At 38.1% G+C, this 14,358-nt stretch overlaps 2 protein-coding genes and 1 long non-coding RNA gene across 5 annotated transcripts; 1 reads left to right on the forward strand and 2 right to left on the reverse strand.

Moving 5' to 3' along the window:
* Positions 1-586: 586 nt before the first annotated feature.
* Positions 587-4,009, reverse strand: LOC116434012 (stromal membrane-associated protein 1). Its single transcript, XM_031992712.2, has 8 exons — positions 3,865-4,009; positions 3,156-3,289; positions 2,878-3,045; positions 2,606-2,810; positions 2,247-2,525; positions 1,877-2,175; positions 1,648-1,794; positions 587-1,565 (listed from the first exon to the last, which is right to left on the reverse strand). Exons 1-8 carry the CDS (start codon positions 3,980-3,982, stop codon positions 1,449-1,451), a joined length of 1,467 nt encoding a protein of 488 aa, XP_031848572.1. The 5' UTR covers positions 3,983-4,009; the 3' UTR covers positions 587-1,448.
* On the reverse strand, positions 3,865-8,551 carry LOC116434026 (very long chain fatty acid elongase 7-like). The gene is given in 8 exon segments (XM_076370403.1): positions 3,865-4,177; positions 5,579-5,943; positions 5,946-6,158; positions 6,791-6,945; positions 6,947-6,966; positions 7,184-7,435; positions 7,827-7,940; positions 8,440-8,551. Coding segments are annotated over 5 exon segments (897 nt in total). The 5' UTR covers positions 7,827-7,940; positions 8,440-8,551; the 3' UTR covers positions 3,865-4,177; positions 5,579-5,686.
* A 2,632-nt stretch (positions 8,552-11,183) lies between these two features.
* Positions 11,184-12,085, forward strand: LOC143174851 (uncharacterized). Of its 3 annotated transcripts, none has more exons than XR_012999305.1 (3): positions 11,184-11,495; positions 11,573-11,703; positions 11,810-12,085. It is a non-coding gene; the product is annotated as an uncharacterized LOC143174851 (long non-coding RNA). The 3 variants fall into 3 exon arrangements; XR_012999306.1 differs by having other exon boundaries at positions 11,877-12,085; XR_012999307.1 differs by having other exon boundaries at positions 11,914-12,085.
* Positions 12,086-14,358: the final 2,273 nt, after the last annotated feature.

Genomic DNA, 14,358 nt, shown 5'->3' on the forward strand with positions numbered 1-14,358 from the left:
TCATTTTAACTATCAATATAATGCATCCAAATTTCGTCGTCATGATATTAGGAATTTTTTCGGTAATTTTAGATATCTTTATTTGTTATGTTATGACGACACATATTTGTACTTATACTGATTTTACAATTCTGTCAGACTTTCTCGATGCAACAGCAAGTTATAAGATCTAACTTTTTCACACTCGCTACATCATAAATTATATGATTGGTGATAATTATTTATAAGAATATTATGAAAAAATTTTTTAAATGCATTCTATATTTAGTGGCAACATGATTCAGTATCACTTATTAAGAAAAAAATTTAATTAAACATGAACGCGATAAATATGTCCAGAACTTATTGTCAAGTTTCAATATTTATGTTCTTAAATGGCAATAAATTGCAGAACATTATACTGTGGAAAGTTTTAATTAATCTATAACTGTTATAACTAAAATACTTTTCTAAATGCAAGGTATTTAGAAACTTCATAAGGGTATTGGTCACATGTTTAGATCAATAAGTCTCTGTCATTAGATACTCCCAAAATATGTTAATGATTTTCAGTTTTGTAAGAAGTAACAATATTTGCTGAAAAATATTAAGTTTTAAAATGTTCTTTAATGTGTAATTAACGTCGAAATTTAGCAATTTAACTAACACACTACTCAAGTACAAACACAATAGCATAGATAACTTTTAAACAGAAGACAATGTTTCTTTTTCATTCGTGATTAGACAATATTAATTACATATGAAAACAATAACTAAACTTTTAAAATATCTTATACATTTTGATTGCATACAAACATTATAACGTTTTACTAAAAAACATGTTTATTCTTTAAAATCGTTGGAAATTACTTTTTAACTAAAGTTGCCTTTAACGTATAAATTTGTCGGCATTTTTAGAGGATTATGAAAACTATTACGTGCTTTGTTTTCATTTTGTATTTCGGAATAAAAATTAATTATGTCGCAAAATATGTTTATCGCACTAAAGATACTTGTACTTATTTAAGTACAATGAAATATTTTTTGCCATAATGAAAGTGGACCCTGACATATACTAATCAAGTGGTTACAAAAGCACCCATTTTAGCAAATAATGTAATTACGTTCCCAAGTGCATACATATACCGTATGTCACGAATAACTCTTTACAATCAGTCAAAAATTCGTTTTTTATTCATAGTTCCCATTTTTTCCAACAATAACGTTAAAAGCTAGCAAAGCTTTAAAAGAAAAATATTTTCTGACTCGAAATACTGTACACATTCACGAATTACTTTTCGAAAATGGCAGCGTTCGAGTACTTTTTTGCTTTGTGTCTTAGTTATGTTATACCCCAGAGCAATTTCCAAACTAATATGGAAATGTAATTGTGTTGGGTAACGAACGTTCGACACTAGTGTACAACACTGAATGGTATAATCAAACAACTAACAATATCCTTAAGAAATTTACTGCCACAAATTGGTGGAAAGCGTTTGTCCGGGAAGTGCAGTGGTACTAGTCTTTCCTGGTGTATTTGAGAAACTAGCACCTCCTAAAGATAGTTGAGACATTTGTTGCGATAACTGCAATATAACAATAATTTTAATTATTATCATATAAGAAAACAAATTTCCAAATTGTACATACAACAAAGAGTTGATGTACCTGTCCACCAAAACCAACAGATTGCTGTTGCTGTTGTGATGCTAAGTTGAAGAATGGATTACTACCAGGTGCTGGTTGAAGATTTTGTGTTAACATTCCACTCCATCCGTTATTGCTACTAATATTAGACTGTCCTAGTTGCATCATCTGCAAATATATTAGATAATTAATCTATCCAATGACAAGTATATTTTATGATACGTATTATGTGATATGGAGATTTACATACCATTTGAGATTGCATTGTAATGGCAGGATTGGGTATACCATTCATTTGATGCATCTGGCCTATTTGTATGCAATTTCCTAAGGAATTTGTTGCAATTGGTCCTAATGAATTAGGATTTACTGCCATTTGAGTTTGATTAGTCGTTAATTGATTAGTTGTAACAGGCATTTGAGCAGGAAGATGATTAAGTTGAGCCAAGGAACTTTGTTGATTTGGAAAATTACTTTGCTGGCTGAATGCTACCATATTTGGTATTTGTTTGTATTGAACAGTAGACTGTTGTTGAGAATACATTCCACCTGAAATACGATAAGGCACAAAATATATCAAAGTTATGAAGAAAGTAATATACTTAAAGTAATTAATATACCAGGAACTCCATAAATTGTTGATTGCTGATGACTTGGTGTACCATACAAAGCCAAAATGCTATCTTTAGACATTTTACTCTTTTCTTGAGGCGATGGTGATGGCTGATCAAAGAAACTTTCTTCTTCACTTTTACTCACAGTAGTTGATGTGTTTGTAGTTGTGTTAGAGGTACTACTACTAGTAGTTGAAGCTACTGAAGCTGGAGGTGCAGATAAGAAAGAAGAGAATATGTCATCTCCAGCACCATTTACATTTGATTGATTTGTTGCTGGAGCATCTGAAAAAATTTTAAGATAGATTAAAAATCTAATTCTCATGTAAAGTTATATAAGAAACTGGCATGCACTAGAAATTCACCTAGGCCCAATAAATCTAAAGTAGTAGCATTATTAGCTCTATTCGGTTTAGGACTGACAGAACTCTTAGGTTTCGGTAATTGAGGCACTACTTCTGGCTTCTTTACAGGTGGAAGTATAGTTTGATTGTTAGTGCTTTTTGAATTTTCCTTTTTTCGTCTACGTTGCCTTTCAGCTTCTTCATCGAGTTCTTTATCCCAATTTATCTATACATTAATGTAATAATTAATATTTTATATAAAAATATGTTTCTAAAGAAGAATGTACTTATACTTTTGGTAGAGGTGGTGGTACCCATTCCCTAGCTATATACTTTTTATGTTCATATTTTGCACGAATGAAACTTTCCAGACTACAATCTGTTTGAGGTCTTCGAAAACTGTCTGGAAGGTTTGCTTCATAAACTGCTCTTGCTCTAGAGTTACCCATTTGCTGTAAACTCTGAAAATAACAAAAACATATTTATTCTAAAGATATTTAAATTATTACTTTAAAAAAAGATTAAAATATTTAATACATAAAGTTATACAATGAAAAAACTATATATATACCACTACTTGTTCTGGTGTCCATGTATCTAAATTAACAGATTTGACTTTGCTTATATGAACTCCAAGATTCCTATGTATTCCAGCACAACGAATGCATAAGAATATACCTAGATTCCAACTTGCCCATCTTGGTCCTATAGAATAAATAAAAGTGGAGCTACTTGACATAATAAAAGAATATATTTATTTGTAATTTATACATTACATTTACTATTGTACATTAAGATATATAATGTTAAGAAATTTAGTATGTATCAAATTTATAAATATAAACACAGGGTTAAGCAGTAATAAAACATTTTAGCTTATAGAAATATTTGTTGCTATGTGTAAAATTTTAATAAAGAAATAAATGTTATATCGTTTAAAATTATTTAATGAAAATTAATAAGAAGAAAAAGGAAATGTATGCACGATCATCGATTGAGTGATGCTTAAACGACTAAGGAAGTAAACGACTACGAAACATTAGTCCTGTTCACCTGTGATCACTGTCATTTAAGGTTTGTCATGGTGGGAATTAAAAATCTATAATATTTCGCTGGGTGAAACTAGGTCGTTTTGAAATCGATATCGATGACCCGTATGCATCATCAGTTAAGGAAAAAGAAACTGAATTTCTGTAGGCATATAGGGAACGGACAAAATAATGTGAAGTCGATCAGCGACCAGGAGGCATCGGTAGGATATTCACAATTGACGGACGAACCTTTTGCATCGCAGTCGACACAATACTTGTTGTCTTCATCACGTAGCATTTGTGTCAAAAGATTTTGACACTTTTCTTGGATCTGTTTGGCACGTTCTTTTTCCAAGCGAGACGTCATTTTTGCACAGTGGCTAAGCACTCTAACCGCACGTAGTTCCAAAACAAAGTTTTCCTTCTCGCAACGCTGAACACTCACAAGAGCCGTCAAGTAATATCCAACGATGGTTACCGAACGCCCCCAATAGTTCAACTCGTTACTCACCGAAACGTCATACAGTTGAAAGAATTCTATTGGATCCGTTCGCCTTAATACCTTGAATAAAACAATAAATAGATTCGTCAACGATCTGAATGTTTTTCCAATGTTACTGCCTGGCGAGAAGTTGCCAAATGCATAGCCACTTTACCTAGGGAATAAGGGTAACACCAATGGTCAAGGTAGTTATCCATTGATTGCAAGAGAGTTACTAGCTTATAAGAATAAGTACCTACTATTTCTTGTGCCGTGATACTCAATGGTTGATTTATAATAGAAATGTCTATGTTTACTCTCCTCACGATAATAATTCGAAAACAACGTTCTCCCACTACTTCTACTCAAGGAGTTGTTCGAGACTGTGTGTAGGTTGCCGGTGACCTGGCACTTTCGTCTGAGTGGTCAAATTCGAGGCGCACGCCTTGCCCGCACGGATTTTCGGTTTTAATATATGATTGGCTGAGTCGCTCACACACACTAATGGGGTCGTGTGACAAAAAGTACGAACATCCGTTTCCAGACTCACAATTGGATTTCTCGGAGCGACTGTTTCTGCCCCTATGACATCACGAGTGTCAAGCTCTCAGCAACTGACTAAAGTGCCTGCAGGTACTCTAGTGACATTCCCCTCACAAAAAATTACCTTCTCCATACTTACTTTTACCTGTTTGTATTGAACACTGTTTTTGAGTTACTAGAGTGAGGGGAGTAAATTAGACGCCTTTGATTTACAGGACTAATGTTTTTAGATAGTATTCTCAATAATAAGTTTATTCCTAAAAAGTAAAAATTTGAAACTAATTATACCTTTTTTTCTCGCAGACGACAATTATTTGAAGAGTTCTTATATTAACAATTACAGTGAAAACTTTTGAAGATTCTTCTGTTCCGTTAATAGATAAATATACGTTGGAGAATAAAATTTGTTTAAATAACATTTACGAAGTTTTAATAAACTCTAGAAACTTAAATTGCGCTACAAATCTATTTAAATAGAAAAGTGGCATAAAATGTAATTTTCTGTTTATCGGCATCGTCAAAATTTGATTAGTTTACTAGCGAACTCTAGTGAGTAGAATAATCAGTTATTTAATTAAATAAGAATAACTACAGACGATAAAAGATGTGTGCCTAAGAAACTAACTTTCACTACAAGCGAGGTTTAGGATAGACAGAGCATGCAATATAAAATTTTGTCACATGCTGTCAGGGGTCCCAGAAGCCATTTTACATTTTACCATTTTCGTTTCACTCCCTATCGTATCGACTTACGCCGATTTTGCACGGCAGCGCTATAAGCGATAGGAATTAGAATCAAAAACATTGGAACACTAAGAGATATGTACAAATGGTGCAACGTATGGAAATTTTTGCTTAGAACCATTGTCATTTTGATCGTAACGTAATCTCTTACTCATCGAAATTGAACGTTTCTTAAATTATACTTAAGAAACGTACGACGCCCTTCTTTTCTTGAGGAAGTTGAACGGAGATGAGAGGTGTGTGGCTCGAGGGTATACAGTCGTCTTAAATTGTTGATTGTCAATGTCTCAGTAGAATCCTTGATCACGACTGATTTTGGCTCGAGCGTACCGTTGATCGTCGGTGTGAATCAAGCTTTTCCTCTTTGAAGCCCTGTTTGTCGGTGAACACGCAGTTCCCCAGCCTGCTGCTTGAGATGTAATCAGTCGCGTGCGTCGATACCTATTCCTTCTTTTGCCTGGCCTTCTTGTCGTTTTTCATGTTCAGCGCTTTTGTTGCATACGATTTCTTCTTCTCGTATGAGGCGTTGTAAAAGTTACAGAACAGGAAGAAGAATACTTCGAATTTATGACAGCTATCCAGATGGTCCCCTTCGGGTAGTCGCAGTCAATGAAAAATAGCTGGAACATGAACTGAATAATCTGCAAGCTCGTCAGGTACTTCTTCCACCATAGGTACGGCTGGATCCATGAGTCCAGGGCGGCCAGCAGGTAGTACGAGTACATTATGATATGTATAAACGTATTCAGTACAGCGAAGAAGGTCACATGACCGCCTAGAGAACAAAATCGAGGAAACGATGTTTGAGATTTCTTATTGTGTAATCGGTAGATTTGGAGAGATTGAGAGACTAGGGAAAATCGATGCGCCAGACATTCATTCAAGGCGAAATTTTTGTATTTCCTTGAATCATAATGCCGGTTCTAATGTAAAATGTTAATTAGTTTTATCCATCTTATGTTTTGGCTAGTGGTCATGATTAGAAAATTGTTGACAACGATTATTGGTATACCGTTATACAATTCTACCGGTCTTGCCAGAAAAAAGACCTGACGGTAACATTCCGAGGAGCCGGTTTTTCATAGACCTTTGTTTATTCCGTTTGACGTCAACGGAAGTGAAGATATTTCAAAACAATTACAATGTGCCGATAGATAACTCACTAATGCGTTGTCATAACTTTCCATGTTTTAAATCATTCCCAGCGACGTTAGAATTGCAACCCGTTTTTATTCATATTATTCGACCCGAAGTGGAATTATTCGCTCGAAACTTGGCCTGTCAATATGTATTTAAATAATTCGAAGGAAATTGCCATTCCGCCGTGGGCGAAAAGTTTGTTTACACCACTTAAATTTTTGTGGATCGCTTAAAAGATTCGTGAATAAATATGATGTATTCCTTTACCTGCAGTGAACTTGACAACGAACCAAACGGATATTGGCACGGTTCCGTGATGGATCACGTGTAACGCGGAGATATGATCGTTCTTCTTTCTCAAAACAAAGAAAACCGTGTTTAGGAGTTCAGTGAATTTTGACATATAATACACCCAAACGACCTGCCCATCCGGACATTAGGAACTATACCAATCAAAAAACAACAAAAATATTGATTATAATAAAAATATTTATAATACAATTGAAGACATTATTTAAAATAGAAATAGCAATACAAGTGGTAAAATTCCTTCCACAATTAACTGGTTCAAAGAAGTAATTGCATTCAAGAGTCGCAAAAGAGATTGAAACGATCCTCTTTCATGATGAAATTGTTGTCCAACCCGTCAGGTTTGCTTACCTCATAGAACATCCACGTAGAGAGCATTATTTGGAAGAGATTGTAGAATATCATGACCCTCCTGAGTTCAAAAGGTTTGCGATTCTTCATCCATTTCGGACCATACACTTTTACAATGTACACATAAGAGAGAGTAACGGCTATAGTGGGGAAAATACTGCAAATCATTGGCCAGTCCTTCACCCTTGGATCACTCCGGTTGTCCATTAAGTCTTGGTAGCTATCGTATACTAGCTGTAAAACTTTCGCCATCTGAAGGACAATGGAAAACTGCCATTATTACTACTGTCAATCACTAACTTCTTTACGAATGCGAATTTCTAGTTCATTGGTCTCTCTGTCAAATAGATAGCCACTGACTCTCAGTGTTTGAATCGTTCAACTCGTTTAATTTAATGTAATCATCATATTTCAGTGAATCGTTAACTGTGAACCTTAAACGCTTTGAGGTAGAATGTTCTCAAATAATTGAATTGTTCAAATAACAAGAGATTAGTGGATAGTTTTACTTTTCTTTAGTATCGAAGACTTCCATGTACGATCTATAAAATAATTATCTATACTTCTATATAATCATCTATCATCGATACTTCAAAAAATCATCGTCAAGGAGTCAATCCTCAAAAGATGACCAAGTACCTACCGGTAGATGGAACGTTCAAATTAGACGTGGCTGGATGGTTTTTAGTCGTTGATTGTGAACATGTCAGTAAAATCCTTGATCGTGAAGCCGATGATTTATTTGCATAGAACTCAACTGTTTCGGATTCACGGAACATTTTACTGGCCATAAGGGGCAATTTGTATCGTTTTCGTCGTATTTAAATCCGGATTAACAGACGAACAAAAATGGTTGTTAAGAGTCCGAGGAAAGTCATAAAAATGTTAATCAGAGCTACGTGTTCGACGCGAAAAAATACTGCGAAGATTATGAACCTAACTAGACGAGCGAGCAACGAAATCGGCTAGTTAACGGATTTAAAAGCCGAACGCCTGTAATATTAAAAAATCTTCGTTTTATAAGCAAAAAACTGAAAAGTGAGAAATATCCGTTTCATCCCGGCGTTTGATTCGAATCAGTATTTCCCATTTTTCAGTTTCTTGCTTGTAAAACGAAGATTTTTGAGTTTTTCAAATTTTTTTTACTGACATTGAAGCTGAATGTATGGTAATAATAAATTTCTAAAAAAATGTTAATTCTAAGTTTTAACTTAGATCTAATAACTTAATTCTAAGTCTTGACTTCTTCTACCCACGGTGAAAGTTCGATACGCATTCGTTCACTTTCGAAACAGTAATCAATTCTTCTGTTCGGATACAGAACAGGCGAGTGTTCACCCCTTCGGTACAATCCAATAGGTCCAAATCACAGCGTCCGCCTGCCAGTGGCCGTGTACTTGGTTACATATATACTCCGTATAAGGTCCGTCATAAGAATAAACTCGTGACACCTGTACGCCGACGCTATGTGGAGTGAAAAGTGCCGCAGGCCTCAATAACCTGTGCCGGAATCAATTAGGTGATCGTGCTCGGTCGTCCAATAGTCAAAGTCGCTGCCGATGCACGCGCGATTTTTACACTTTGTTCGACCGCTGAACGCTGGCCTACACATCTTTAGCAGTCCATCTGCAGGATCATTTGCAATCGCAGTTTTGCTGATACATTTCGCGTGATTACTTCGGACACCGTGATGCTTTTAAATATTAGTTTATAAAACTTTTACTATAAACTAAATTTTAAAGCTGTGGGAGTGGAGTGTAGGTTAATGAGGAGACAGTAAAACACAATTCACACCCACGTTTTGCGTTCGCGGAAGTATCAAAATCTGGAATTTATTCGTATTTTTATACAGCGCGGTTGCACGATGTACTTTTTGGAGTAACGAGTCGGCGGTACGATGCTCCAGTTAATAGTGGAATCTCCAGATGCCGTTTCTCTACTGTTCCAATTGAAATCCCCCAGGGGCCGTGTGGCGATCACGGTTCGGGAAGTGGCGATCCCGGGGTCCTTAGCTAGGGTCTAACCAACCCTTGGTGTGGACGAGACACCTTGATATGGCAGGCACAGCTTATTCATGTATGTAAGAAGCCGGACAGGTCCTACCAATAGACCTGCGATTGGATTGGTACTACGGGCGCTCCGGTTGCCCACGAGGGCGTACGAAGGGTGCCGAGTCCCCTTGTCCCCTCGCAGAGAGCGTACCATGGGTGCTTGTCCCCGGGTCTTCTCGGCCGGTGCAATTGGTGTTGGATTCGTAGTGTCAGTGGTTGAAGCCTACATGCTGGGCAGAGACCTTTCGAGGGTCTCGGCGCGTGAGCAACGTCCCACCTGCTCCTGGACCAGACAGGAAATTTGGTAGAGTTTTTGGAAAGGTAACTCGGCGCTACCAACAGTCTACTTCCATGGGACTCGTCATCCCCGGGAAGCAACGCTGGTAAGGCTACGGCCTCAGCTGATTGAGCTTAATCTCAATCCCACGCCCATGGGGGCCCTCCTTGGTAAGCCTTCGTGGCAGGAACTTGGAGGATAATCGGACTTCCCTTTGTTCCAATTGAAAGTCGGATGTCGCTCGTCTACTGTTGTATGCCGCGCGCCGAAAATGCTCCAAAAATGCTTAAATGCCGTCCGCCGCGTTCCTCTGTTCTACCGGGGTTATATACCCGGTCTAAGACAGAAAACCGCGGATGGACAAATCAATTAAAAACGTGGTGACGAAGTCGCTACAAAGTTCTTCGTATAAAAAGGCAGGTGTGAACATGGCGTGAACACGAGCAAGCATGAACAGAGTGAAGATAAAACCTTTATATAAGCGAAAGTTCAGAAGGGTCAGAATTGTTTTCATCGAACAAAAATACACTGTGTGATGATTATTTAGTTAATGAAAATAACCGGGCTGGTCTTCGACGGAACGGGACTGACGATTGACTTCGGAATGTGTGGCGATCGAAGATCGCCTCCCTTTTTAAGTTTTCAGAGAAATAAGTGATGAGAAATTACGTGAAAACTAAAAACGGTAGGCAGTTAAAATTTCTCATAAAAATAGAGGAGAGTTGTCTGAATATGTAGCTATAAAAATGTTGAACATTGCATATCATTAAATGTTTGTAAATGATGATCAAAGTATAAAAGAAGGTAGATGCGCATACTTTGTACGCACTTCTGTTACTTTCTATGAAAAGTGTGTTGGCTAGCACGAATTTGCTATGCAACATTGGACTCTGCAGCATTTCCGAAGAGGAAACCCTCCACAGAAAGTGTGAGAACGGTTTTCCTTCCAGACAGGTTAAGAAAATCTCTAGTGGCGATTTATGATATGTGTCGTAAGACTATCAGTGCGTTCCTTTGACAGACTATAAAGTGAATCGTGGAAAATAGATGATTCCTCCTTTTCTCCGTCGATCCACTACGTAACAACGCAAATAAAATGTCCGTAATGTCACATAAGATTAAACCATTTTATGGTAACAATAAGTAGCGTGAGAATACACTTTTTATATACTGCCTTTTATACTACTGTAACTAGCCAGTAATAATCATCATTAGCATGTTATATCACAGTGTAAGTTCCATTGTTTAGAAAAAAAATATAATTATACAGTGAAATTACTCAAAGATCGCATAAAATTAACTTAATTAGACAATGAAACATTTGAAAGTATAATTGTATGTAAAAATGTCTATTGAAACTGACAATGGAACTAGCCAGTAATAATCATCATTAGCATGTTATATCACAGTGTAAGTTCCATTGTTTAGAAAAGAACATAATTATATAGTGAAATTACTCAAAGATCGCATAAAATTAACTTAATTAGACAATGAAACATTTGAAAGTATAATTGTATGTAAAAATGTCTATTGAAACTGACAATGGAACTTTATTGTTCAGTGCGATCCCGAATAATCTAAAGGATAGTAATACGTGTATGACAAAGAAAGAGTATTCCTAAAGATTCAAAGCAGGGAACTCGAAAGACATTGGTCAAAACACGGACAGTGGGATTAAGTTCACGCAGGCAGATCGCTGTGGCTTGAAAGTGCACAGCGGCAATGATGGCGTTCACTCGCGGCGCTCGGCCTGATAATCATGGCGGCTCAGTCTCCGTACGTCGTTGTTATAGGTCCTCTGCTTTCTTCGTCCTGCGACTTGGTCAGTAACAGTGACGTGACGAAACTGAGCCGTCATAACTATCGGGCCGAAGGCCGTGAGTGAACGTTTCCCCTTGCACTGTGCCTACCAGCATGCCATCTTTATCGCTACGCACCGTACATTGTAAATAGGTTTTCAGAGGAAACACTGACACAAAATGAGGCAAATATAATTAACTACAACAGTACAATTGACATAGTTTTGGCGAATTCATAGTATCAGAACAATATATTTCGCAGCAATGTTAATTGCAGACATAGCAGCATTAAGCGTTACTACTAGTGCACAGAGATTATGGGCTCATCGAGCATACAAAACAAAATGGCCACTTCGATTTTTCCTGATGATCTGCCAAACGTTTAGTTTCCACGTAAGTCTTGTTTTCTATGCATCTTCTCCAACATTATGCAAATAATTTACATATTTCTTTGAATTAATACTATAACAATAAAATAATATGTTCTACTTTGACAAAGTAAGCCGTTTTTTCCGTTTATATCTGCGTTTGTGGCGACACTGGTCATTATCCAACGTGGGAAAAAGCGCATTCACTTTGACACCTACCTAAGGCCGGAAACAGGAAACAGAAATGCAAGTTGAACAGCGACACCTTTTTCAGTTTTCACCCACGTCAAAAGGGAAGCATCCCTTGTTTACCGAGGCGGAGGAAGAAGCATCCCTCGATCACTTGGCAACAAGCTCCAGCAGCAGAAACACGTCCAAACAGGAATAGAGCCACACTAGTAGTCCATAGCAATTTCTTTGTTTATATTTTTTATAAGTCTTGTTTCTTTGTCATAGTAAATATATATTGAATTGATGCAACCTGAATTAGTACATTCCACCTTTTATCAAATGTTCTTGAACGCCGAATACGTCGATAAGGAAGAATACGTGTTCGTAGAAATACGAAACCTAACACGTTTTTGACTGGTAGCGCCATCCGTGGTAAAATGATGAAACGGATTAAGCTCCAATTCCCACATTTTCTGCTGTATTTATTTGCACAGATTTTTTTTTTAACGTGGAGGAAATCTGCAAGCAGTAACCCCCGATCGCCCAGGGGAGCGGCCGGAGGTACTGTGGGGCTTTTACCCACTAAAACCTCCACGGCAACCTTCCTGAGCCATAAGGGGGAGCTACGGGAACTCTCGTAGAACACAACTGCGACTCCCCCAGGCCCGGCCGGCCAGTTGCGATAACCTTAGGCCAGCACCGTCCCGGAGGGAGGTCTAGGCCACTCTCCTAAGACCATAATACGATTATGCTGCAGTGCAGGGAGGTCGCGCCCCGCACCGCAGCCACCACGACGGCCGCATGACAGGACCCTGGGCCCCCTCCCCGAGTCTGCAGCCGTCCGGGGAGGACCACTTTGTCTACTCGTCATCCTCCCCCAACCCTGATGCGAATTTTAAATTCTCCCCTGGCGGACGGCGGGACGGGCCCCAGTTCCCGGGCCACTTACGCCGCCGCCCGCCTCCGTCAGGGGGTGGGGCCCGGGGGCGCTCTGCCACGGCCTCTCGGCCGCCGGCGCCCCCGAAATGACCGAGCAGAGGCCACGGTATCCCAGGACCTCTTGCTTGCCAGCATAGCCCCTACTACCGCTGGTAGCGAGAGGTCACCCCCGATGACGTCCGTTAAGACTCGGCGCAGCACACGCTGGAGGTGTGCCCCGCCTTTTCAGCGCTCCTCCTCGTCGCAATGGTGGCAAGCCGCCGTCACTTCTCTACCGATTCGACACAGGTATTCACCGAAACAACTGTGTCCGGTGAGCACCTGTGTCATACGGTAGGTGAGCCTGCCGTAGCCTCTTTTCTGCCACCTATCCAGGTGTGGCAGAAGAGCCCCGACGATGCGTTTGTAGGCGTGGAGAGACAACTCTCCACGTCATCTTCTCTGAACGCGTCGCCAGGCCTAGTTTGCACAGATTTAAAACAAATCATTATATCTACGTTCAAAATAATACCTAAAAATGTGTTACACATTTTAGTCTTGAATGCCTAGAAAGTTTATTACAAATATTTTAGTTTAAATAAAAATGTATATTGAACTTGTAACGGGTAAAACAGAGATAACCACCCCGACAGCGATGAGTAGCACACTGTGTCATACCGTAATAAACTATGCGCCATCTAAAATTTTCCGAAACAACTAATTCATAGGCAGGTTAGAAATCGACCCCTCCCCCGAAAACCTATGTATAAAAGCACCCCGAAAAAACACAATAAAGCTAGTATTGTAGAAAACACCAACTACGTCTCATCTTATTTCATTTTTCGAAACCTTTATCCGTTTGGACTACGAGAGCCATTCGCAAGATACCTATTTCTCCAAGGAGCACGAGTTTCCTCGTAACAAACTTCAATTTTATTTGTCAAATTTCAATTATTAAAATAAAAGCTATTGGTATACAACTTATCCAAGACTTCTCTATAACTGTATAATTAATCAAAATAATTCTTTTATATAAATTTTAAGGTTGTACTTTACATAGTACATGTATTTATAAAAATATTTGCGTCCGTGAATTAATAAAAACTGCATTGTTATAATGTTGTATTGAATAAATACCATTTCCTTCGTTTAAATGTACGTGCCTTATACATTTGTTGCCGCTAAAAAGTATGACATATTCGTAGCAAAAATGAAGTAAGTACATAGGTATGTAGGTACAGTAAGTAGCTTTGCTTGTTGGGAGTTTGAACACATGATACAGTTCAACGAATACGTTTGTATATTGGATTACCATATTTATTACTTAGTCAACTTCGATCATTTTGCTTGATATCGTTTTCTTATTGACTGTTCTCTAGGCATAGAGGACAGAGCGAAACCTCTGATTTTTTATACATTTTTTCGATAATTCAGAATATGTGATACAGAGTCCTATAAACTTGCAATACTTGTCCTGGTCTGTCAGCTGTGCCGAGACTGTATATATGAGCAGTTTCTATGTACTGTTTAATCAACCGGATAAAAGTAGGTATGGAGAGGGTAACTTTTCGTGAGGAGAGTGTTACTAAAG

The sequence above is a fragment of the Nomia melanderi genome, chromosome 9, assembly GCF_051020985.1.
Source record: "Nomia melanderi isolate GNS246 chromosome 9, iyNomMela1, whole genome shotgun sequence".
Taxonomy (NCBI): domain Eukaryota; kingdom Metazoa; phylum Arthropoda; class Insecta; order Hymenoptera; family Halictidae; genus Nomia; species Nomia melanderi.